The 26088-nt window shown below is 49.1% G+C and overlaps 1 protein-coding gene across 1 annotated transcript in view; it reads right to left on the bottom strand.

The window, feature by feature from the left end:
• The window catches only part of IGF2BP2 (insulin like growth factor 2 mRNA binding protein 2), an 87858-nt gene extending 62156 nt beyond the window's left edge, over nt 1-25702 (bottom strand). Inside the window, exons 1-2 of the mRNA XM_031968755.1 lie at nt 25221-25702; nt 23701-23761 (exon numbers count right to left, since the gene is read on the bottom strand). Of these exons, the coding sequence (XP_031824615.1) occupies nt 23701-23761; nt 25221-25395 (236 nt within the window). The 5' untranslated portion in view covers nt 25396-25702. The remainder of the gene's footprint in view (nt 1-23700; nt 23762-25220) is intronic.
• Between the last annotated feature and the right edge of the window lie 386 nt (nt 25703-26088).

Here is a 26088-nt window from a genome sequence, read left to right as displayed (position 1 = left end):
AGTCAGAACTGAATGAGAACGGTCGCTGTATCTAGTGACCATAGGCTACTCTGCTCGTCCAGGCAGTCCCGGCTTCCCTCGGCTCCCTCCAACTACCCATCGGGGCATTTTGTTTCCAGCTCTCTCAGAAGGCAGGACTTTCAGGGGGAGGTAAAGCCGCTACCTGTGGCCTGGTTGCTTTTTTAATTTAAGTAAAAGTCTTGTTAACAGAATTCTTGGGAATTCTGTTCTTTTTTTAACTATTCAGCTATTTTTTAGCTGTTGAAATTACTGGCAAGACCCCTAGATGATGCTGCAGGATCAGAAATAGACTCAGGTTGGAGAAACGGCAGCGAGCTTCCAAATCACTATAAAAGGTTTTTTCTCATCTCAAAACGTATACCAACAGACCGGCGGTGCCAGCTAGCCAAACGGACCGTAAAACAATTACCACAAATTCTCTGGCCCTGGAAAAACAATAAAGGAAATCAGTCACGGCATCAGTGGGTGAGGAGGCCCCCAGACGCCATCCAGTCTAACTGGTACCTGACCCATCATCCCTGCCAGCTGCAGCCCCCACAGATAGTCAGCTGGGCTTCTTCTGCCTGAAGGCCTCAGGAAGGGGCAGCCCATTTAACCCTGGGGTAGAGTTAATTGTGAGGTCATTTTTATTTTATTCCAGGGCAGAAGTACTCAGTAATATCACATCATTTCTCCAATTTCTCCCAAAGTATTACAAATTACCAAAGATGGGTATCTTTTTGAAAAGTGTTTCTTCCCAGACACAAATGCCAGACTCAACCCCAAATCTATCTTAAGGCCCATTTTTAATTGGCTTTGACAGTGTCCAAAACGTGATCAAAATCGGCATCTGTGGCAAACAACTGGAAATTGAGGGGACGCCCATCAATTGGAGAAAATGGTTCAATGAGATGTATTTATGAATGTAGTGGAATAACCATTGTTCTATATGAAATGACGGGCATGCAGATTTTAGAGATACCTGGACTTAACGTGAACTGACACTGAATGAAGTGAGCAGAAGCAGAACACTGTGCCCAGCAGGAAGACTACTGTAGGATGATCAACTCTGACAGCCTTAGCTCTTCTCCATAACATGAGCCAAACAATTCCAAAGGACTCGTGATGGAAAACACCATCCACGTCGAAAGAACCATGGAGACCGAATGCAGATCAAAGCAGATTATTTTCCCTTAAAATTTCTTTTTGTGGCTTTTCCCTTTTTTTCCATTTCTTCTTTAACGACATGACTAATATGGAAATATGTTTACACGACTACACACATATAGCCTGTATCAGATTGCCGGCCATCTTGAGGAGGGAAGTCAAAGAGAGGGAGGGAAACAATCTGAAACTCACAATCTTAAAAATGAATGTTGAAAACTTATCTTCAATGTAATTGGGAAAAGGATACTATTTATAAAAAAAATTCATAAACAAGTCAGCCACCACCTTCCAAAGCTCTCGCGGAACATGCGAAGAGGCAAACAAAAGCAAAATTCACAGCAACAGGCCTAACTTTGGCTTTCCAAAAAAGGGAAGTGAGCCGAGTCAACGAGCATTTATTAAATAGCTGTTATTGTGTGCGAGGCGCTATGCTCACTGTGCATCCCCGAGCCGGATCATTCAATGTTTGTTCAGCCATGGGATAACGTCAGACCTCAGCCGAGGAAGGGCCAATGCTCGCTCTTCGGCATCAACCACGATACAGGAAAAGATGTGAGCAATGGAACTTATTCTATAAGATTCTAAGCTCCTGGAGGGCAGGGACTTGCCTCTTTTTTTTTTTTTTTTTTTTTTTTTTATCCCCAGTGCTTAAAACATAGTTCCCGGCACATAGTAGGTACTTAATGAACCAGGGATTTTTAAAATTGATTTACTGATTTTTTATTTATTATTTATTGATTTTATTGACCGATGGACCATACCTTCGGCTCTAGGCTCCACCTCTTGGAACCCCTCAGCCTCTCAAAGCCTTTCACCGTTTCCTCCCCCCTCTCCCCCAGTTACTGATGCCTCCATCCAAAAATCATTTTCTTTGTTTTGCCCACGTTATATTGACTCTTCTGTGTTTGTGCTGTTTTCCCCATGGTAGAAGGTCAGTCAATCTACAAGGGGGGAGGGGAGCAAGTATTTGTTAAGGGCCTTCTACTCATCAGGCTTCATGCTAAGGGCTTTACAAGTATGATCTCATTTGATCTTTCCAACTGTTTAGCTCCAGTTACAGATGAGGAAACTGAGGCAGACAGAGCTTATCACAGCAAACCTTGAAGGTAGGGATTGTCACCCCCATTTTACAAATGAGGAAACTGAGGCAGACAGAAGTTATCACAAAGTCCTTATAAGTCACCAAGAAGGTAAATACTATTATCATTCCCTTTCCCATTTAAGGAATCTAAATGAAGCTTTTCCCAGGCACAGCACTAAGCACTGGGGACACAAAGAAAGGCAAAATAGGTCCCTGGCCTCCGGGAGCTTACGTTTCAGAGTAGCCACCAGCTCCGGGAGGACAGGGACCAGTTCCTTTTGATCTTCTAAGGCTGACCTAGAGTAGCAGCTGCTTAATTAATGTCGGGTGAAATGAATCCAATCAATGGAGAAAGGAACAGCCAAGATACACCCCAATACGTCATCACAAGCCAAGGGACTTTGGTTGCTGTGCTTTCCATAACACTGAGCATTAATCAGTCCCTGCTCCTTGGCCTAGTGGTCAGGATCAGCTCAGTGCTATATACCAAGACGGAAACAGAGAGACATTTTAAATCCTGGTCAATGCATGGAAAAACCTAAAAAATATATATATAAGGAGATCCACCTTTAATGGCCCCATTTAATTATTGTTTTCAGCTGGAATTCGCAGGGAGAGAATTTTTAAGTGAACAGAGACAGCCAGACAGTCCCATGCGGTGGAGCCGGGACTGGCCCTGATGGCTAAGGCCTAAGCAGGGAACTCAAATGCCGGTAGAGCACAACAGAGGTCCCAGTCCCCTTGGACCATCCGAACTTTTCATTTGCATCCAGGTCTGGAAACACAAGAGGCCCAGAATCAAAGGTCATCCAGGGCTCTTTATTTTTCTCAACTGAAACACGTGCGGTGGGAATACTCTGCAGAGAACTCTCATGTTGTCAAACGGCCGGTTTCCCAGGCCTCCCCGGGCATCCCCAAACGGTCCCTCTCTAGTTTCCTATCGAGCGAGTTCTGCGCCACAGACTTTCGAAGGGAATCCAACAAACAAGCAGAAGTACCTCTGAGAAAACCCACCCTGGCTTTCCAGGGCTCGCCCCCTCCTTGCAAATAACAGGGCGCAAGCGGCGACGGGCTCTCCTCACCGTGCCAGTGCGGCCGGCTCCCTCGGTGAGCGATTCCGTCTTCTCACTGAGACTCAATCTATGTCAATGTAAGAAGCTGTCGCTGTTTCTGAAGCTTGAAAATGGGGGGGGGGGGCTCATCAGCAACATAAATCTTCCCTCAGAATCGCCGAGTCCCCTGCCCCAGCCAACCGTGAGTCTGTTCCAGTGGATAATTCAACTGATGCTAATTTGCAGCAATTAAACATTAAATGAAATTAAAATCAAAGGAAGAGGCCTTGGAAGGACACAGGCAAAGACGCCGAGCTAACGGTTAAGGCTTTTCTCCCACAAGTTCTACTCGAGGGAAGATACCCCAAGAAGCCCCACAGCAAAGAAAATAACCCACAGGGAGAAAACCTTTGGGTGGAAGAAGAGTGCTGAAAACAAAGCATGTGCCCGTTAGTTTAGGTGTGACTGATCGGGGCTGTGGGAATATGATCAAAAACGGGTGTATCATGAGGAATGATGATCACCAGGAATCGGAGAATCTTGGGAAGGAGATTACTTGCTACTGATTTGTCTCTGTACGCTAGGGGGCGCAGTGGATAGAAGTTCAAATCCAACCTCAGATACTTAGTTTTGTGACCCCGGCCACATCACATCACCCCGTTTGCCTCAGTTTCCTCATCTGCAAAATAAGTTGGAAAATGAAATGGCAAAGTTCTCCAGTATTTTTACCAATAAAACCCCCAATGCTTGCCTTAGTTTCCTCATCTGAAAAATAAGTTGAAAAATAAAATGGCAAAGTTCCCCAGTATTTTTACCAATAAAACCCCAATGCTTGCCTCAGTTTCCTCATCCGCAAAATAAGTTGGAAAATGAAATGGCAAAGTTCCCCAGTATTTTTATCAATAAAACCCCAATGCTTGCCTCAGTTTCCTCATCCGCAAAATAAGTTGGAAAATGAAATGGAAAGTTCTCTATTTTTACCAATAAACCCCAATCTTTCAGTTTCCTCATCCCAAAATAAGTTGGAAAATGAAATGGCAAAGTTCTCTATTTTTACCAATAAAACCCCAATCTTGCCTGTTTCCTCATCCGCAAAATAAGTTGGAAAATGAAATCAAAGTTCTCCAGTATTTTTACCAATAAAACCCCAATGCTTGCCTCAGTTTCCTCATCCGCAAAATAAGTTGGAAAATGAAATGGCAAAGTTCTCCAGTATTTTTACCAATAAAACCCCAATGCTTGCCTCAGTTTCCTCATCCGCAAAATAAGTTGGAAAATGAAATGGCAAAGTTCTCCAGTATTTTTACCAATAAAACCCCAATGCTTGCCTCAGTTTCCTCATCCGCAAAATAAGTTGGAAAATGAAATGGCAAAGTTCCCCAGTATTTTTACCAATAAAACCCCAATGCTTGCCTCAGTTTCCTCATCTGAAAAATAAGTTGAAAAATAAAATGGCAAAGTTCCCCAGTATTTTTACCAATAAAACCCCAATGCTTGCCTCAGTTTCCTCATCCGCAAAATAAGTTGGAAAATGAAATGGCAAAGTTCCCCAGTATTTTTACCAATAAAACCCCAATGCTTGCCTCAGTTTCCTCATCCCAAAATAAGTTGGAAAATGAAATGGCAAAGTTCCCCAGTATTTTTACCAATAAAACCCCAATGCTTGCCTCAGTTTCCTCATCCGCAAAATAAGTTGGAAAATGAAATGGCAAAGTTCCCCAGTATTTTTACCAATAAAACCCCAATGCTTGCCTCAGTTTCCTCATCCGCAAAATAAGTTGGAAAATGAAATGGCAAAGTTCCCCAGTATTTTTACCAATAAAACCCCAATGCTTGCCTCAGTTTCCTCATCCGCAAAATAAGTTGGAAAATGAAATGGCAAAGTTCCCCAGTATTTTTACCAATAAAACCCCAATGCTTGCCTCAGTTTCCTCATCCGCAAAATAAGTTGAAAAATGAAATGGCAAAGTTCTCCAGTATTTTTACCAATAAAACCCCAATGCTTGCCTCAGTTTCCTCATCCGCAAAATAAGTTGGAAAATGAAATGGCAAAGTTCTCCAGTATTTTTACCAATAAAACCCCAATGCTTGCCTCAGTTTCCTCATCCGCAAAATAAGTTGGAAAATGAAATGGCAAAGTTCTCCAGTATTTTTACCAATAAAACCCCAATGCTTGCCTCAGTTTCCTCATCTGCAAAATAAGTTGGAAAATGAAATGGCAAAGTTCCCCAGTATTTTTACCAATAAAACCCCAAATTCTTGCCTCAGTTTCCTCATCCATAAAATGAGTTGAAAAATGAAATGGCAAAGTTCCCCAGTATTTTTACCAATAAAACCCCAAATTCTTGCCTCAGTTTCCTCATCCATAAAATGAGTTGAAAAATGAAATGGCAAAGTACTCCAGGATTTTTACCAATAAGACTCCAAATAGGATCACAAAAGTCGGACATGGCTGAACGATAAATCTGTGTACATGTCCACTCCATACACTAGAAACAAACTCCTTGAAGGCAGGGAATGTCTCATTTCTCTCTTTGCCTTTGATTCCCCACAGGCCAGGCACACAGTAGGTGCTTACTAACCTGTTGATGTAAAGAAAGCAGAGGCAAAGCCCAGGACACACGAGGGCTGAGACTATACATGTGGAGAGGCAGCTTTCAAAAATCAGTTTGATTTTTGATGGTGCAATGGATAGACATTGGAGGAGGACCCGAGTGCAAATCTAGCTGTGTGTTCCTGGATAAGTCACTTAACCCCAACTGCTTCTTAGAAACAAAAACAAACAAGCAAAACTCAAATACCAGGGGCCTGATGAGGCCTGGCCCCGGACCTCTGCCCTCCTCTCCACTCTGTCCCAAACTCTATCATTACCCTTAGCCCGGGAGCTCCTTCAGGCAGGGATGGAGTTTTTGTTTTTCTTCCCTCAGCACAGAGTTTGGCACTTAGTGAATACTCAATAACTGCTTGGTGATTGACAGATTTCTCCTAATAATAAAAATCCTAATTTTAAAATTTTAAGTTTTTCACAGGTTACTGTAAAAGGGAGTATCGGATTATTTGGGTCAAAAGGAAGCATCTGTTGTGTCAAAACCCAATTTTGCAACAAATTTTAAAATAGTAAAAATAAAATAGACAAGCAAAAAGAGATGTCTTTTTTTGGAGACTTAAACAGAGTAAGAACTGCCATTTCCCTGGCACTGTGTTTACAAAGTACTTTCCTCGGTCTTCCTGGCTCCTCCCTTGTGAGATGGGCACAATAGATACGGCTATCCCCATTTTACAGATGAGGAAACAGAGGTTAAGGCAGCTGAGCACCTCCCCTGCAGTCTTACGGACAGTAAGTAGAGGCAAGATTCCAACCCAGCCCACCCCTTAATCCATAGCCATCATACCCATCATACTCATGGCCCTAAAGAGCCCCTCTCTCCAACCAAATTTCATCCTCGCGTGTGGTTTGCCATCGACAAATCCAATCCAGGGACCTTGGGCCCAGGCTGTCTCCAAAGTCTGTAAAATGAGCTGGGGAATGACATGGCAAAGTACCCCAGCCTTTTTACCATTAAAATGGAGTCACACAAAGTCCAATGTGACTGAACTGACCAAACAACAAGTCTGTGCACATGCCTCCCCCCATACAGACTCCCCACCTCCCCCAGCAGAAATATAAACCCCTTTAAGACAGGGAAGGTCTCATTTTATAATATAAAGTTATGAGTGATAAGCTATTAAAGCTTAAATAGGGAGACCCAGCAGTCAGAGCCTCATGTGCTGCTCGATGTCCCTTCCAAGAGGGGGATTCTTTGTTTTCCTTCCAATATCTGGAGCTCAGTTTCCTCATCTGTGAAATGAGAAGGCTGGGGGTCTTCTCGGCTCCTGGCGGCTCCTTTGATACCTGAACCGAGTAAGAAGCTTGTGATCATCTGAGCAGCGTTTCACAAAGCCGTTCTGGGTGCCAAGTACCGGGGCTACAGAAAGTCCTAGGGCGCTGCCAGTCTGCAGGGACCCCCGTGGGTGCAGGGAGCGGGGCCAGGGCCCATCTGCTTGCCTTGAAATCGCTCAAGTTTAAATGCACCTTGGGAGAGGGCTGTGGGGAATGGATTCTTCAGTCACCCCAGTCATGTGGCCTTGAACTTTGGGGTTGGTTTTCATTTTAATCCCTATATTCCAAAAGAATTGATTTTTTTTTATGCAGACAAGATTAGAAGGGAAGCAATAAACTGGGAAAACATTTTTACAGTCAAAGGTTCTGATAAAGGCCTCATTTCCAAAATATAGAGAGAACTGACTCTAATTTATAAGAATTCAAGCCATTCTCCAATTGATAAATGGTCAAAGGATATGAACAGACAATTCTCAGACGAAGAAATTGAAACTATTTCTAGCCATATGAAAAGATGCTCCAAGTCATTATTAATCAGAGAAATGCAAATTAAGACAACTCTGAGATACCACCGCACACCTGTCAGATTGGCTAAGATGACAGGAAAAAATAATGATGATTGTTGGAGGGGATGCGGGAGAACTGGGACACTGATGCATTGTTGGTGGAGTTGTGAACGAATCCAACCATTCTGGAGAGCCATTTGGAACTATGCTCCAAAAGCTATCAAACTGTGCATACCCTTTGACCCAGCAGTGTTACTACTGGGCTTATACCCCAAAGAGATACTAAAGAAGGGAAAGGGACCTGTATGTGCCAAAATGTTTGTGGTGGCAAGAAACTGGAAACTGAGTGGACGTCCATCAGATGGAGAATGGTTGAGTCAATTGTGGTATATGAACGTTATGGAATATTATTGTTCTGTAAGAAATGACCAGCAGGATGATTTCAGAAAGGCCTGGAGAGACTTACAGGAACTTTTGCTAAGTGAAGTGAATAGAACCAAGAGATCATTATACACTTCAACAACGATACTGTGTGATGATCAATTCTGATATACGTGGCCATCTTCAGCAATGAGATGATTCAAAGCAGTTCCAATTCTTCAGTGATGGGGAGAGCCGTTTGCACCCAGAGAGAGGTCCATGGGAACTGAGGGTGGAACACAGCAGAGCATCTTCACTTTTTCTGCTGATGTTTGCCTGCATTTTTTTTTCCCTTCTTTACCCAATTTTTCTTGTGCAGAAAGATAATTATATCAATATATAGAGAGAGCTATTGGATTTAATATATATTTTAACATGTATGGGACTACCTGCCATCTGGGGAAGAGGGTGGGGCAAAAGAGGAAAAAATTTGGAACAGAAGGTTTTGCAAGGGTCAGTGCCGAAAAATTACCCATCAGATGTTTTGTCAATAAAAAGCTTTAATAAATATTTTTTTTAAAATATATTTTTTTATAATTGTACTTTATGCATTTTAAAGCCATGACTGGGAAGGGGACCAGGGTTCTCCAGAATATCCAAAGGTCCACGGCCTTAAAAAACTGGTTGTTTAACTTGTGGCCAAAAATCTGGCCTCCCCCTCCCCGCCCCGCCTGGGCAGCCCATGATCTGGAAATGACCAAAGACCCCTCAAAGTGGCCACTGTCAGGAGGAGAAAAAACCAGTCTGGCTGCATCTGAGACAAATGGCTCAGGCACCCACCCACAGAATTCCCACCTATCGCCCCGGGAGGGAAAGGTGTCTTCCTTTTTCCAAAGGGCAAAGCCAGGGATTTCGGGGCCAATTGTCCGTGGAGGCCCAAGAGTCCACCTCCTCTGACCCTTGACCCCGGCCCCAGCAGGAGCCGCTGGTGTCCCCTGAACATTCCAGGAGGCCTCCCTGCATTCCAAGCCATTGAGCAAGTTCGCGTGGGTCCCCCAGCTTTGGGATGGGGCAGCCTCCCTGGGCAGAGCTGGGCCTCCCTGAAGTTCCCATCCCTCACTCCCCTGGGGCTGCCCAAGGAGAGAAGCTGGCAGATGATGGGAGGGGGGGAGGGGGGAAGAGCCCGGGAGGAGAGGAAGAAGAACAGGAAGGAAGAGGTAGCAGCGGAACACAGGCCAGAGGCTCGGGTACTTTTAGAAATCTTGAGATTGCCATCCATTTTTTCTTTCTTTTTTCTTTCTTTCTTTTTTAAAACGGGCACTCCCTGCAAATTCCAGGCCTTCCTCCTGGGGTACAGCACCATCCCCTGTTCTTTCTGAGCCAAGTGCAGGCCTAGGCCCGTGGACACCCCCTCCTCCCCAGCTACCCTGACCGAGACAGAACCGCTCCGTGTCTGGGGGAGCTCCTCCTTGTCTCCGTTATTAGAAGGGAAGCTCCTAGTTCCTAACAAGCCGAGATCATCTCATTCTTTGCACTTATACCCCCAATACCCACAGTACAGTGCCCGGTACACAGCAGGCGCTTAATAAATACAAGTTGGTCAATAAGCCGGGCGCCGTGTCTGGCAGTAAGCACCACAAACAGTCCAGCACTCTCTCCATTCTATCACCCAGACTAGAATCCAAGACTCTCGACTTACAGTTCTTCCTGTTGTTTTCATTATCAGATAAATACTCCGAGTTACCAAAGCAATGGGCACCCAGAGCTTCCTAAGGCTCTAGATGAAGTGGGGGAACGGTCCAAGAATCAGCCCAAGGTCAGCCTGCCCTTGAATGGAGCCAGAATTCTCTGCCCTTAAAACTCAGCATCTCCATCCAATCATGTCTGAATTCTTGTTTTGTTTTGTTTCATTTTCTGAAGGGAAGAAAACTCAAGCACATGGGAAATGATCATGAAGGAAGGATTTTTTTTTTGAACTTAGCTCCACCATGAAGGTTTCTGGAGATCAGCAACGGCCTGCCTTTGCCCTTCTTGTATGTCCAGAGCTTGGTACACAGTAGGTGCTTAATAAATGTCTGCTGACTGACTAGCCCCCACACCAACACAGGCTCTGAAGAGGTTCCAAAAGGCCGTCCTTTCTAAGGCCTGGAGAGTCATTTCAACAATTCTCATGCGGTAATGGATTCTATAAACTTGGGTCTTGTGGGGGCATTTTAAAAAGTTTCATCTCTATCTTTAAAATAAATAAAATAAAAATCTCTCATTATCTTTGTGGGTCTCCAGTTGGCCCCTTCCGGTTCCATACCCACGATCCCCCCAGTTGTCTCTCACTGAAAGCAGAACCATTAGAAACACTCCACACGCACCTAGCCAGCTGTTGGTCATTTCTAGGGCTGCTGGTGGTCCATTTGGACCCCAGGAGAAGCTGCCGGATCGTGGGAGGTTCTGGACCTTGAGGGAAGCCTAGGAACATCACCCCAGAACGGGGGTTAGTTGTCCCAACTCCTCAATGTGGGCCAAGAAGGCCCAGGCCGGTTCCGTGACTCTCCCAGCCCGGCAGGAGCTCCGGCCGCCTCCGGGGGAAGCACAGGCCGAAAGAGGCCCACAATGGCCACGGTGCAAAATGACCCAGGAGGAATCATTTGGCAGGGAACCTCAAAAACTATCCAGGAAAATGTCAGCTCCCAAAAGAAGAAGGAGCTGTTTTGTCTGGTTTTCTCGGTGCCCCGGGCCCTGCACCCTGCACCCCCAGCAGGCACTGCTGCTAGACGTCTGTGGGCCCGAGCTCGAAAAATAACAATAAGCATCTCAGCTCTCATTTCTATGGCACTTTTCATCCCCGAGCCCCATCCCCCTTAAGGCCCTTCCTCTGTTGATTATCCCCAGTTTATCCTGGATAGCGCTGGTTTGCACAGAGCTGGTTGCGTGCTCTCTCCTCCATGAGACCGGGGATCAGCAACCGCCGCCTTTGCCCTTCTTCTATGTCCAGAGCCTGGTACACAGTAGGTGCTTAATAAATGTCTGCTGACTGACTGGCCCGCATCAACACAGGCTCTGACAAACAGAGACTGAAATCAAGTAGAGGCAAACATTTTCACAGCTAGATCTCAATATTCTTGGTTTCTCTTGTAATCCTCTGAATTTTTTACATTTAAAAACACGATTCTGAGAAGGGCTCCCTCAGCCACACCCACTGCTGCCACCCAAGAACCCCAGAACAGCCACGAGGTTAGGAGCCCCTTGTAGAGGGAGCTTTCGGCACCCAGTGCCAACTTCAGGGAGAGACCCAGCATTAGAGTATCACTTCTCCCCTCTCCCCCACTTGCTTCTTTCTTTTATTCCCCCCTTCCCTTTTTTTCTTTCTCCTTCATCTATTACCATTCCCTTCTCTCTCTCCCCCCTTGCCTTTTTTCTTCCTCTCTCCTTCATGTTACCCCTTGCCTTTTTTCTTTCTCCTTCTATTGTTACCCCTTCCCTTCTCTTCCTTCTTTCTCTCCCCCTCCCTTCTCTCGTTCCTTTTTTCTTTCTCCCTCCTTTATGTTATCCCTTCCCTCCAGACTCTCTCTTCCCTTTTTTTCTTTCTCCCTCTATGTTACCCCTTCCCTTCTCTTCTTTCTCTCCCCTTTCCCTTTTTCTTTCTCCTTCCTTTATGTTACCTTCCTTCCTCTTCCTTCTTTCCCCCCCCTCCCTTTCCACCTCCTTTATCTCTTGTCTCTCTGTCTCTCATACACACACATACAGAAGTTGGAGGCACAACCATTCATATTGACGTAGACCTTTTAATTTATTTTAGAATTGTTACCGACGCCTTCTGTTTTTCATTCACCTTCATTTCCTAAAAACACGTCCCCTCTTTCCTTCCCCCAAAAAAATGTCTTCAAATGAGAGGGGCAAACAGCAGCTGGGCCACAGAGTCTGCCAAGCTACATAGTATTCCTTACCCACAGTCCTCCACCCCTGTTCTCAGAGTTTTGTGTCACCTTTTTCTCTGAGCCAAACATGGAAAGTGGACTTTTAATAAGGAAACAGAATTACTGGCAACCATTTTGGAAGCGCTCTGAGGGGCCTCTCCCCCTCCCTGCCCAATCCATCATGGTGTGGAGAGGAGCCCCGACTTCTTTGCCAGGAGGATGCAAGCTCCAGCAGGCCCTCCACCAAGCCAGAACAGCTCCCAGGACAGGTAGGCCCCCCAGATCAGCCTAGGTGTGGTGCCGTTGGCTCCCTGGGGCTGAAATCCAGGGATCCTCCAGGTCCCAGTGGGAATGGCGAAGGTGGACCTTCTTCTCCCCCCACCCTATCAAGGAAAAGACCCTGCTTCAGATCCTTAGAGAGACCCCACGGAAGCGAAACAAGTATTAAATGTTTACTGGGGCCAAGTCCTACAGAGAGAAATAGAAGCAAAAAGGAAAGGGCCCCTTCCTCAGGGAGCTTCCATTTTAAAGAGGGAAGACAAATCACTGTATGGAACAGTCTGGAGGCTCTAGATTCAAATCCCATCTCTGGCCCTTATAATTGTGACCTTGCTGAGCCTGAATGCCTCCCCCCACCAAAAATATGATAGAGTTGGCTCAATGGCCTGCGTCCCTTCCAGCCCTCAATGACCCTATGTTTGACCTCAGCCTATTGGACCAGCAGGTGTTTGAGGATCAAGCTGGGGAATCAATCAAGTTTCCTCCGTTGCAAATACTGCCGGGACATCCAAGAATTCCTTCTAGACGTCTGTCAAGTCCCCCCGGAGGCCTCCGTGATGGGAACGGCCAAGACACTAACTAGGAGCTAGTGCCAAGATATGGCCTTCCTCTCCAAGGCCCAGTCTGGCTGGGTCGGGGGTCTCACCACGACGGGCATCCTCATGGGCTTGGCCACCAAGGGATAAAGAAAGCTACTGAGGCCTGTGTGGGGGCCCATGTCTGGGATCTACAACAAAACCCCTTGGGCTGTTGGGGTACAGAAGCAAAAAAATGGAGACTAACACTTGGAATTGTTTTTAATTAGAATGTCGTGCACATGTTTGTGTGTGTGTGTGTGTGTGTGTGTGTGTGTGTGAGAGAGCGAGAGTGTGTGTGTGAGTGTGTGTGTGTGAGTGTGTGTGTGTGTCCCACTACAATTTCTGTGTTTGCCACTACCCATGTTTATACTCTCCCCTGCTACCTACCCATCTGCTACAGCTACTGAATTTTCCCAACTATAAGATGATCTGTGTCTGCCCTTTGGCCTGGGAACCTCCCAAGGTAGAAAGAAAGAGGAACACTTCTCTTAGGAGTTTCTTCCCAGTCATTTTTATTCCCCCGACACAAAAGAGCCAATTCGGGAAAACTCAAGACACTCGGGATCTGAAATTGTCAGGTGATAAACGTGGGAGGAAAACCAGGCTAAAAGAGGTGGAGGATCTTGCCCTGGATGCTGGCAATGGCCCCATTGTTCTGTGTCTTTATTTCCAAGGCCAGACACCTCTTGATGCATCTGAGAGAACAGGGGAACTAGTCAAGAAGACTGGGTTCAAGTTCAGCGTTAGGCACTTTCTAGCTGTGAAAGCCTGGGCAAGTCACTCCCCAGCTGTCTGCCTCAGTTTCCCCCTCTGTAAAACAGCAGTGATAATATAACACTACCTGCCCCTCCCAGATCAAACAAGAAAACGTCTGTGCAGGGCTCTGCCGACTGTAAAGCCCTCTGGAAATGAGATCTTTTGCAGTTCTGTCCTCTTCCTTTTTTCTTCATCATTCTACAACATGGTTCTCGAAGTCAAGAAGAAAAAGGCTACCTCAGGAAATGAGGAGGGGGGTGTAAAAATGAATCATCCTGCAAAGGAGTAGTCATCCAACCAAAAGTCATGTGATTTCCTCTTACAAACAAATGATTTCTGTGTTGTGTTTTCAATAAAAATTCTATCTCTTAAGGTCTCACTGTTGGGAATTTGTTGCTATTTTTATTAAAATTTTATTTATAAAAAATAAAAAATCATTGGTAGGGAAAAAAAAGAAAATCTATAGCCCATGACTAGAGGCCGGGCCTCGGGAGCAGGAAAATGTGGGTTCAAGCCCCACCTTTGACTCCTGGGGGCCGTGTGAGCCGGGACACGCCATTTCCCATCTCCCACTGTGGAAGCAGCTCCCCGTTACAGAAGAGCTGCCGACTGGCCTCAGCGCTGGAGTTTCCACACAGGGAGTTCCCCACATCTATGAATTCCTAAGTCTGGAACGTAAAGGAAAAAGTGAATAAACAAAAGTGCAAAGGAATAAAAAAACCGGGAATGGTTTTAACTGAGAAAGTAAAAGCTGGCAGGCGATCCACGCTCCTGGCATCCTTTGGGGCAGGTCAAAGACCGCATCCTAAGCAACAGAAAAGGCAGAAAAGTAAGATGCTGGTCATCAGCGTTGGCGGGAATGACCGGAAGCTTTCACAAGGATCCTCAGAGCGGGTCGGAGAACAACGAGTGCAGCAGAAAACTTGCCGAGCTTCCGTGGACCCAGTGCCATGTTGCCAGTCAGAAGGGGGAGGGCTAAGTTCCAAAGACCATAGATTCATCTCATCCGATGTGTGACACAGATGGGGAAACTGAGGCACAGAGAGGCCACTGCCTTCCACATAGGCAGCGATCGGCAGAGACGAGCTACAAACTCCGGTCCGTTGATTTCAAAGCCTTCCCTTTTATATTTCAGACAAGGAGATTTTAAAAATATGAGATCATCTGGGAAATAAGTGTGAACCACTACACAGAATTCCCAATCCCTCTACTCTTTCCACCTGCATTTGTGATTTCCTTCACAGGCTCATTGTACACTATTCCAAAGTCCGATTCTTCTTGTGCAGCAAAATAACTGTTTGGACGTGTATACTTATATTGTGTTTAATTTATACTTTAACATATTTAACATGTTATCGGTCAACCTGCCATCTGGGGGAGGGGGGGAGGGGAAGGAGAGGAAAATTAGAACAGAAGGTTTTGCAATGGTCAATGCTGAAAAATTACCCATGCATAGAACTTTAAATAAAAAAAAAAATAAAAAATAAAAATACGAGTTTAATCGTTCAGGTTCCCGCAATCTTTCAGGCTGAGGCAACGCAGGAGCTGCAGGGTTTTGTTTTATAACAATAATTGCATAAACAAATTAAAGCAAAATGGGGGGAGGGCGTCTAAAAACTGGCCCACTCCAGACCTCACCACCCCAAGGAGGAGCAGCCCCTGGCTCTCGTGGTTCGCTTTTTCCTTCGCTAAAAGGTCAACGTGGTGATTCTGGGGTCTCTTTCTGCTGCTGAAATTACTTTGTATTTCTTTTGTATATTTTGTATTTCAAGGCACTTGGAATCACCACTAGAAAGTTGGCCCCAGAGTCTGAGAGAACTGGGATCGAGCCCTGCCTCGGATACAAAGTAGCTCAGTGACCCTGGGAGAGTCCTCTAACCCGCGGGAGTGGGGCGCCAGATCCAGAAGGCTCCCACCTGCAGGCAGTGAGGTGACGGAAGCAGCTCCACACGCAAGGAGCACTCCCGCGTGTGGTCCCGGAGAACCGGGTGCTATCCTCCCCTTCTCCTCATTTGTTCTCACAGTCCCAACCACCGGCCTCGCTGCGCCCTCCCCCCAGTGTCCCATCTGCACCTCCAGTTCACCAAGTGCGAAGGGAAGCACCTCCCTTCTCCCATAACAAGTGGGTGACCACAACAGCCAGCAAATACAGAGCCCTCAAGGGCAGCAGAGCATCTTGCAAACATCCCTCCCGTTATCACTGCAACAATCCCCAAGATGCACCATTTTACAGATGAGGAGACTGAGGCTGACAAAGAACTTGCCCAGGGCAGACAGCTAGGAAGTGTCTAAGGCAGGATCTGAATTCAGATCCTCCTGGCTCCAGGTCCTGTGTTCCACACATGGAAGCAGCCAGTCCCAGCAGAAGGCTCACCTCTATGTGCCTTTAAACTTCACCAGTCTTTACAAACACCATCATCCCCCCATGATCACCCTGGAAAGTTGGCTGCCATCAATGCCCCCACTTTACAGATGTGGTAATTGAGTGTTCGAGACTGCATATGAACCCAAGTCACCAAGGGACCAAACAGTCTCTCACAGACCCGTGACCATCCCCACTCCACCCCCAGTGGCTTATCTTCCAGAAAGCCTCCTCTGAGCCCTCAAAAGAGACCTCAGAAGGCACCAACACAACCCCCTCATTCGACAGATAGGGAAACTGAGGCACAGAAAGGCAAAGTCACTGGCTCAGGCTCACAGAAGCAGTAAGTATCCAAGGCAGGATTTGAATGCAGCTCTTTCTAACACCTGCTGTGCAGGACAGCACCCGTCCTTCAGCCCTCCCACAACATTCAGGTTTGAACACGTCTTCCTGGGCATTCTGGATAACCTGTTTTTGTCAGATTTCCCCTCCTGGACCCGAACGGACCAGAGCATCCAAGGGCCTTTCGGCTCCCTCAGCCCCAGGTGGGCACGGTACGCCCTCGGAGCGGCTTTCGCTCTCGACGGGAAGACCTGAGAAGGGCAGACGGGCTGTTTGTTTCCGATGGCCACGGTCTGAGTCCACACCACTGCATCCAGTGGGACGGGAGAAACCATGGCAAGTGAGCAGCAACTCGCAAAACGTGAGCAGAGAGCGGGCGCAGGAAAGCCCGAGGATGCGCCCAAGACACCGGGGAAGGGCCGAAGCTGGGCAGCCTGGCCAAGGGCTCCTGCTGTACAGCTTCCACCCCCCAGGACGCCCGCGTTCAAAGCGCTCTCTCCACTGCTCCAGGCTCCTGGATGGGCCTCTATTCTACCTGCCAATACACCGCTTCGCTGTCCACGACCAAAACCCGGTCCCGGGCCGGGCACGGCGCTCGCCCCGACCCCTCCACAGCTACAGCCGGAGATAGAAATGTTTTCTGGAAGCCATTTTTCCCTGCTTCCCTGCTTTTTGGAGAGAGCAGACTAAAGTTCTGCCATCAAAACAGGAAAAGTAAAACCTTCAAAATAATGCCGATGGCCCACTGCAATTTGGCTGCCCGAAATAGCACCCGTACGGCGCAGGCTATGAAGTGAAAATTACCAGTTTGGAAGCACCGAGTCAGATTATAAAGTAAAAGACTCGGACCCCCCAAAAAGCTTAAATGAGTCCAGAATCCCAGACCCTCAAAGGCAGGAAGGAACCTCTCTAACCTGAGCGCCTTCCTGACAATTTCTGTGTGGAGTCATCCAGATTCCAGATGAACACCGTCCAGATGGGAAACTCACTACCTTCGGAGGCAGACCGTTCCACTTCGGCTCGCGAGTGGGGAGCAGAGGCAAATCCTGTTAGCAGGGTACCTTTTCCTTGTGATACCCACAGTTCTCTTTCTCTGGCTGCTGACGCCTCCAATGGAGCATCTCCACCACAGATTCAATCATAGAAACACCTCTCTTACCCAGAGTCCTTCGGGTGCCCAAAGGCAGCCCTTCATTCACCCCCCAAGTCTCTTCTCCTCCAGACTAAACCCTACCCTGAGCCCTCCCCCCACACCAGGGCACCAGCCCCTTGGCTGCCCTTCTCCAGGCAGGCTGCCTTTTGTCAGGATGGTCCTTCCTAAAACCTGGAGGCCGGAGGTGACCATGAAACTGTGGGTGGGCTCTGCCAGGGGGCCGTAGACAGCAGAGCTCTGCCCTCCCTCCTCTGAGACACTCTGCCCTGCTGGATGCAGCAGACACTGCCCCGAGATTCTCTGCCGCTCTGGGTCATACCGGTGCCTCCAGAGACAGTATTTAAATCCCTCTGCCTCTTTCTGACATCATCTATTACACAGTCACACCTTCCACATGCGACACTCAGGAGAAATGACTTTTTGGACCCAAATGGAAGCGTGTGTATAATAATAACCCCCCTGCACGGTTCGTGGGAAGGAGTGCCGGATCTAGAGGCCAGACCTGCCCTGGTCGCCTACCATGGATATGCCCCTTGGCCCCATTCTTCAGGCCTTTGTTTCCTCATCTGTAAAATGAGAGCAGACCAGACCCTCAAGGCCTCCCTCCCCTCCTCTAAGTGGGTGATTCTTTGACCTTTCATCTTACTGGATCTAACCCATCATTCTCAGCCACTCAATTCTTCCTGGATCCCAACTCTTTCGTCCAACAGGTTTGCTATTGGCCAGCTGTGTGACATCTGCAAACTCAACAAGCACGCCTTCATACGTGTCATTATAAAAAAAAAAAAAAAAAAAAAAAAAGTCTCCCCTGGGGAATTGCTACAGAAGGGGGAGCTAGCTTAGTCAAGCTCCCCAGTGCTTGACTTCAGGTTCACTTTTCTCAAGCTTTGATCTGCTGAGCCCCCAAAAAAGTCTCCACCTGTGTGGAGAGAGAAGTTATCGACAAGTGACTTTTAAAGTTCAGATCTCGATCTTAACTGGAAGAAATAGTCCCTTTTTCGAGATCACTCAGGAAGTGTCTATAAAGGCAAAAGATCCTTCCAATGATCCAATTTCTGAATTGTAATAGAATTCAAAAAGGCAAACAACGTGACTTAAAAAAAAAAATTAAGGTCTCCTAGATCTCTCAAATGTTTCAGATATATATATATATATATAATTATAGCTTTTTATTGGCAGAACCCATGCCTGGGTCATTTTTTACACCATTATCCCGTGCACTCACTTCTGTTCCGACTTTTCCCTTCCCTCCCTCCCCCAGATGGCAGCCAATCTTATTCAGGTATATTTTTTAATGGGAAACAATCGCACATGCTTTGGTTTTGTATTTGTTATCTCTTTAGGCAAGCCTGGGGCTTGATAAAAGTCTCGTCGAATGGGCTGAAGAAAAAAATAGGATGGAAAAAACCCCCAAAACCTCTGTCTTGGACGGTCCTTGGGACAATCCCTGTTTATTGACCAGACTGTAAGCATACACTCCCCAGGTTGGACAGGATTGTAATCGGTAGCCTTGGGACACCTATACCACATCCCAGGGCCAAGTAGTGCCCGGAAGTGAAAGTAAAAAAGGAACTCTCCCTGCCCTCGAGGGGCTGCCCATCCTCTGCCAAAGTCAATTTTTCCGGCTCTAAAACTTGAGTATAAACAAGCTCCTCACTGGGCGAGTCTCTGGACACACATGGGTCTGGCCATTTTCTATTTACTATTTTCTCCGCCTGCCCTGAAATGTGGACTACTTCCTCCGACTGAGCCCCTCGACCTCTCCTGTTTCAAAATGAGGCGCCACAAAGCCCAAACCCTGGAGCCGCTCCCCTCTCCCACCCGTGGCTAGTGGTTCATCCCACTGGGAAGACAAGACTGCACGTCTGGGGCTATGATTCAGTTTGCACCAGCAAATATTTAGAAATTAAAAAACAAAATCTATTTAAAAATGCCTCAATGGTCTCCTTCCAAAAACTCCGGCTGACGCTGCTCGTTTGACTTTAGGAAGTGACTCGCAGGGGCTGGAGTCAATGTACTTTTTTTCCTTCCATTTTGAAGTTCAGTGTACATTCTGTAAGTAAAATCTGGCGGCTTCCCAAGAGTGCAACAGTCGTCTGGGGATGCACCCGCTTCGAAATCATGCTGTATTTTTAAAAATCCGTCAGACCTGCACCTCCACCCTGGAAAGCTTCATGAAGCCGAATGTCTGAAATTCAGGAAAAGGTTCTTCTGGAAATGTCCAGAGTAAACAAGCCGAACAAGTTGCAATCTCCAAATGGAGGTTCTGCTCAGTTCCCCCTGGTCAGAAGAGGCCACTGAACTGAACCCAGATCAGCCCCAGGTTGGCCTTTGGGGTCCTCCTCAGCTCCCAGGATGCCCTCCCGGACCCGAAAGCCAACGATGAAATGGGAGAGAATTATCCGAGTCCCCAGAGTGGAGCCATTTAAAGGGGCCATGATCTGCTGCAGAGTGAATGGGAAGTCAATTTCACTTGCTTATTTCTCCAGGGGAAATCGGTTTGTTGGGACAATTATTTTCTTTGTCTTCCCCTAAATCACACACAAAACTCAAGCTAGAAGGGGGTTTTCTTGTTCCTTTTCACAACAAACTGGCGTGGCAAACTCGCATTTTCACGAGACACAAACCATTAGGATCTTTGCTTTTTTTTTTTCTTTTCTTTTCTTTTCTTTTTTTTTTTTAGTTTGGAATCCTTGAAAAGCGATTTCAAGAAGTGACACCGATTTCCCAGCTCCCTCCTGCATTATGGGGAGGCAGGGGCGGCTGGGTAAAAGGAGCCTCCTCTTTCTGGCTGGGCGAAGGACAAGTCCCGATTCAAACACCAAATGACAAAGATCGTATAGCTCCGGTCCGGGAGATGTATACAATCCCATCTGCCCCCTCCCTCCAGCCTTAACAAATTCCGAATTCAACAAACGCTGGAAAAGGAGCCCAGGAAGAAGCAAAGGAGATTTTCTCTCCTCTGTGAGCGAAGTGAAAGGGGATCTGCAAAAAGGCTTGGGGATTTCTGTTTGTTTGTTTGGGGGCTGGGGCCGGGGAGGGCGAGTTTGGTATTTCGTTCTCCCATACACAATGTGGTACATACAAGCAAAACACAATCGGGACACTGTTTTCTTTAACATTCCTATAGGAGACCGAGGCCATTTGCATGGGAGAGAACACAATTACTGGTTTTGAAAAATCATGAAAGACAAATTCATAGCTTTTTCCTCCAACACCTCCCAGGAGTCACATCTTCCCTCCCCACTTGGGTCATGTCTGTCCCTGATTTCTGGCTTCTGCTCACAAAGGTGGGGGTGGGGGGAGTATGGAGGGGAACCAGGGCCTCCACCCCCCCACCCCCCTTCCTCGCTGGTTCTGGAAGGTTCCCTCCAACATCCTCCAGAACCCATCTGCCTACTGGATGGGAATAAAATTCTTGGGAGCCCATAAAGTGAAACTTCCAGCCAAGGAAGGAAGGAGGGCCCAGGCCGGCTTAGCCCAGCACAAATAAAGCCTATAGGCCCTTTCCCTTTCGAGCACCTTTGATCCCAGCATACCCCCAAGCAAAAACTGCCCGGGGGGGGGGGGGGGCGAGGGAAGCCTCAAAGGTGCTTTTATTTTTTTGTCAAGCCAGTCTGTGACCCACGGCCCGGAACAAATGAAGGGGATGCTTGTGTCCCCACTACTTTTAGACAGCTACAGGCCTCGATTGGATGAAAACAAACCAGACCCAACCACCGCCAACAAAAAGGGTAAAAAACTTCCCAGCTCTACCCCGGAAATTCTGAATCTCAATTTCCAAATCCCCCCAGATTCCTGATTATGTGGCAGTAGAAATGCCCATGGATGCAAACGTGTGTGTGTCCACCAACATCTCAACAACTGGATACAAGAGGGGTACATTTAAGCTTGAGAACCCAAAGGGGGCCCCCCCGGCGGAACCCCCAGATACTCTCCCAAGATCCTGGCGTCCTAGGCCAGCAGAAGCACTACCGTGTCTCACACACGCTTGGAAAAGCCAGTCCCATCAGTCCGCATAGGATGATGGATTCAAGAGCAGAAAAACTGGGTCCTAACTTGCTCGTTTTTTCCCAGAGATCCACACAGGATGAACACGGGCCCACACAAAATGAGGAAAACAAAGAAAAGCAGGCTTGGAAATTATCTTCCCAGCCTCCAAGGCCACCGGTGTTTGGGAGAAGGCCCTGGGAGCCCAACTCCCCGCCATGAACACATCCACATCTGGGCCCTCCGCCCCCCCCCCCCCCCTCCATCCCCAACTAATCACTAAGTCCAAAGGAAATTCAAATCAACTAATAAAAAAACATGAAACTCCAGGAAAAACCACTGGCTCCAGGGCTTATGCATTCAAATGGTATGTTCAAAGTGAATCACACCCAGAGCTCGGTCTGGAGTGCTGGGGGAGAGTCCCATGGTCCAGATCCACAAGGAAATCCAGTCCGAGTTGGGAGCACTGGAAAACTTTTCTGCATATACCATGACCTGGACCCCCGCCAGGCCAGCTGGCCCCCGGGTCACCTGATGGAATGCTTGACTTAAAGGCCCAAGCTCCAAAGCAACATTTCTATGCATTTGGGAGGGGGGAGAACTGGGGGGAGGGGAGAGAGGGAGAACAGGAAGGCAAAAACAAGCCTCGAACACCGACAAAAATGGGATTTCGGGGTAAGGCTGTACAATTGACTTTTTTTTTTTTTTAAACTAAAGACAATAAAAAATACCATTGCTAAGAGTTACAGAGCCATTAACAGCTAATCTAATAAGTGGGCCCATGAGGGGGCTCCTTCGATATTGAGGTTTCAAGTTTTGAGGACCCCAACTTGGAGGATAAGACCATGGAATTCCCTTCCCCACCCCCCCAACAAACAAAAACACCAGCTTCTGGGAAGCCCATAAGTCACACAGGATACAAGAGTGTGTCAATGGCAAACCAATCATTGGCTAAAGGTCATCTGAAAGCCTTGGATGAAGAAAACTCTTCTTTGGGGAGGGAACACTTTACCCCTCATAGGCTAAATTACAAATCATAACCTTTTCCTAGTCACAAGCCACTAGTCTCTGTCTTTTAATATATCACTGATTCTTCAGTCAAATAAATAATCAGGCTTAAAAAGCAATTTATCAAGGCGGGGGGGGGGGGGGGGGGATCAAAATTTGCAAGGCCCTCACCCCACCCCTGGCCAATCCTCAAATTCAGCTAGTTCCTGAGCCTCTCTTGGCCCTCCGTAAAATCAAGAAAGTTCTTCCACGGCACTGATAATTGACAATTACTGCCAACAGGAAAATCCAGGATCAAAGAGCGAGGCCTGAGGGGACCTTGAAGGTGGTCATTTAGTCCAATCCCCTGCTTTTATAGATGTGGAAACTGAGAGCTAGGAAGTTTTAAGTGACTATAATCTCCAATTGCATAGTGACAACTTCTGAGACCAGGCGCCTAAACAGAATGCAAAGGGAAAGAGCAATGATACGCAGGCATACAGAAACCAAGGAAACGGCCGAAAGAGAAAAAGGGAAAGAAATGTTCATTTTTGTTCTTTCTCTCCCCACCTCCCCCTCCAATTTCAATGGATGGCTATTTCAGGAGTCAAGCAAATGGTCTCTTAAGTACAACTTCCACAGACTTAGCAAAATGATATTTCTTTAAGATCCATTATCTCCCATTCCCACCCGGTTCCAGCTTCAGAAATGGGCCAATTTCAGCAGGGACAAACTTGGGCTTGGGAGGAAGATTCAGCTGGGGCCCACCCTTGGAAATCAAGCCTCGAATTTTCCACACCATCTCCAGAAACAGCTCAATTGCTTCTAACTTTGCAAATTCAAGACTACTTGCCCCCAGAGGCCTTTTAGGTAAAGGAAAAGACCTGGATCCAACAGCCCCTGCTGAGAACCCTTTCCGATTCTTGACCAGGCCCCAAGCCTTGGGATTATAAAACGCTTTGAAAGTGGGGGGAGGGTTAGCCCCCCAACACCTAACGTCGGTGAAGAATCCTGCTTGAAGAGTTTCACATCTGAAAGTTCTCTTCATCTCCCCCACCCTCAACGACTGCTGATAAGGCCACACCAGATAGATCCGCAAAGTCAAACACCTCATATATTGAAAGTAAAAATAGAAAAAGCCAGCGTTTTCTGGCCAATAACACCAAGAAAAAATGCATGAAACGATTCTGCCCTCCCCACCCCCCACATTTCAACCCCCAACTATCAAGGTTGGAGTTGAGGTCGCAGACCAACCACCCAAAGTCCAGACAAACAATAGAAGTAGAACTTATTTACCTCAGTTTTTTAGGGACGGAATAATCAACTTCCATGACCTTCCCATGTAATTCCACTTTACCTTTAAAACGAGAAGGAAAAAAACTTTTCAGAACCTCCCTTGGGCTCAGAACCTAGGACTGAGGTGTCGGGGTAGGGGGGGAGGCGGGAGGGAGTAAAGGAGCACCCTCGGCTGTGGGCTCGGGATCTGTACTTGGGCCACAAGGGGTGGGGGCGGACGAGTCCCTGCGAGAACTTTGTCCAAGCCGGCCCCAGGTGGGCACACACAAACTTTTCGGTCCCGGGAGCGGCCCCCAACCCCAAGGAGCCAGCCCTCTGGCCGGTATGAGTGTTACAAAAGAAAAATCAATTATTTTGCCGTAAGCCGCCCAATTGTAAGGATGAGCTCATTTGAAAACTGAAAACGCAGGGCTGGGGCAGCCATGCTGTGTGCTGGTGGCCCCTGGTCGGGGCGCCCGCGTCCCGGCCGCTAACTAGGGGAGTGGCAGAAAAGGCTCCGGGGCCCGGCTAAAGTTCTGGTCTCTCTTGGCCAGCTCTCGGTTTGCGGGGGGCGCGGAGGGGGGGGGGAACCGGCTGCCCCCCACCCTCCCGGTGAGAGAAGGACACTTTGGCCTTGGGTGTCCCGTGTTCTTCTTCCCCCCCCCGGGGCCCAGCGGCCGAGAGCGGCTCTCTGCCAGAGTGCGCCTGCCCGCGCGTGTGAGTGTTTGGGAGTGTGGGAGCGCTCGCGGGTGAGCGCCTACAGGTCGGTGCCCGCGTGTGCCCGTGCCGTGAGCCCGGTGGGTGCGCTCTCGCGTGCCGCTGGGACGCCCTGGCCCTGCAGCAGTGCGCTCCGCGCCCGGGCCCCCAGCCCCCTCTTTGGTTCGCTTTAGCTCGGGGCCCCCGCCGAGTTCCGACAGGGCCCCTCGTAAAAAGGTGCTCGAGGAAGCCCGGGAGGCGGGGGACCCGTCGCCTGGGCGCCCCCGGCCCGGGACAGCTCTCAATAAAATCGGAGAAAAAAATCCGAGAAAAATACGAGCGCCCAGCGAGAGAGGAGGAGGAGGCGGAGGCGGCGGCGGAGGAGGCGGAGGCTCGGGAGGCCAGCGCTCCAGGGCCCGCGGGGGGTGCGGGGAGGGGGAGCTGGTATCACCCGAGCGCGGGGGCCCGGTGGCGAAAGGGGTCCCTAGGCCAGTGGCGGGAGTCCGTGCGGAGGGCGCACGGCAAGCGGGGTGTCCCCGGAGCAGCTCGGACAGCCGCAGGAGCCGGGGCGCCCCCGCGGAAGGATTCCGGGGGGAGCCCCGAGGGGCCAGGGGGTCACGGTCACGGCCACGGGCGCGGAGGCGGTGGCGCGCGACAGCCCGGGGCAGGTCCCCGGGAGGCGCCCTCGGGCAAGCTGCTGGCGAGACGGCTACCCCCCCCCCCCCCCGGCGCCGGGAGCTCTGAGCTGCTCTGGGGGAAGCGGAGAAGCCGAAGAGGTGGGAGGAGGGGGAAGTGGAGCGTTCGACGGGCGCGGGCCGGAGGGCAGCCGTCGGTGGGGCACTCACCCGACAGGGTCTCGATGGCGCGGATGGCCCAGTTCTGGTCCGGATAGTCCACGAAAGCGTAACCGGTCTTGAGCAGCACGGGGCCGGTCAGGGGCAGCTTCCTGTCCCCAAAGAGTTGCCGGAGGTCGTCGGCGGTGACTGCGGGGCTCAGGTTGCCGATGTAGAGCTTGTTCATCGTCCGCCGCCGCTCGGGGTCCCCCGGCACCCTGCCCTGCCCTGCCCGGCGCCCTCTTCTCCTCCTCTCGGTCCTTGTCGTCGCTGCGCCTTCCTCCTCCTCCCGCTCCCTTTCGCCAGCCGCCCCCCAGCCGCCCCACCCCAAACTCCGGAGACTCTGCTTCCAAGTTGCGCGCCTGCGGGGGCCTCGGGCTCCTCGCGTCCCACGGGCGGCGGCGGCGGCTGCACGGGGACAAAGCGCTCCCTGCCCCCCCCTCTCTCCCCGCGGGGTGGCCGGACTGGCGGGCGGGGGGAAAGGGGGGAGGAGCGGCAGCTGTGGGGGGGAGGGGCCGGATGGGGTGGGGGCGGGGGCGGCGGTAGCGCGGGCTGGGCGCGCCTGGGTCCACGGGCTGGAAGTTGGGCGAGCGTGAGTGAGCGAATGAGGGTGTTTGAGCGCGTGTGTGTGCGCGCCCCCCGGTCTGTGCGAGTGGGCTCCGGGCGCGCCCGAGCCGGGGAAGCGGGTTGCGCACCCTGGGGCGTGCCCGACTTTGGGGGAGCTGGCGCGCGTGTGGCGGGATGTGCCTGTTTATGTCCACGTGCGCGAGCCGCGGAGGTGTGGCCCCGAGTGGGCGTGCGCCCCTCGCCGTTCGCTGGGCTCCGCTTGTTTACGGGCGGCGGGGAGAGAGGAGCGCGAAGTTGCGGTTGTTTACGTCCG

Source organism: Sarcophilus harrisii, chromosome 4 (assembly GCF_902635505.1).
Source record: "Sarcophilus harrisii chromosome 4, mSarHar1.11, whole genome shotgun sequence".
Lineage (NCBI taxonomy): Eukaryota > Metazoa > Chordata > Mammalia > Dasyuromorphia > Dasyuridae > Sarcophilus > Sarcophilus harrisii.
Note: the sequence above shows the minus strand (reverse complement) of the source record. Positions and strands in the feature narration are given on the sequence as shown.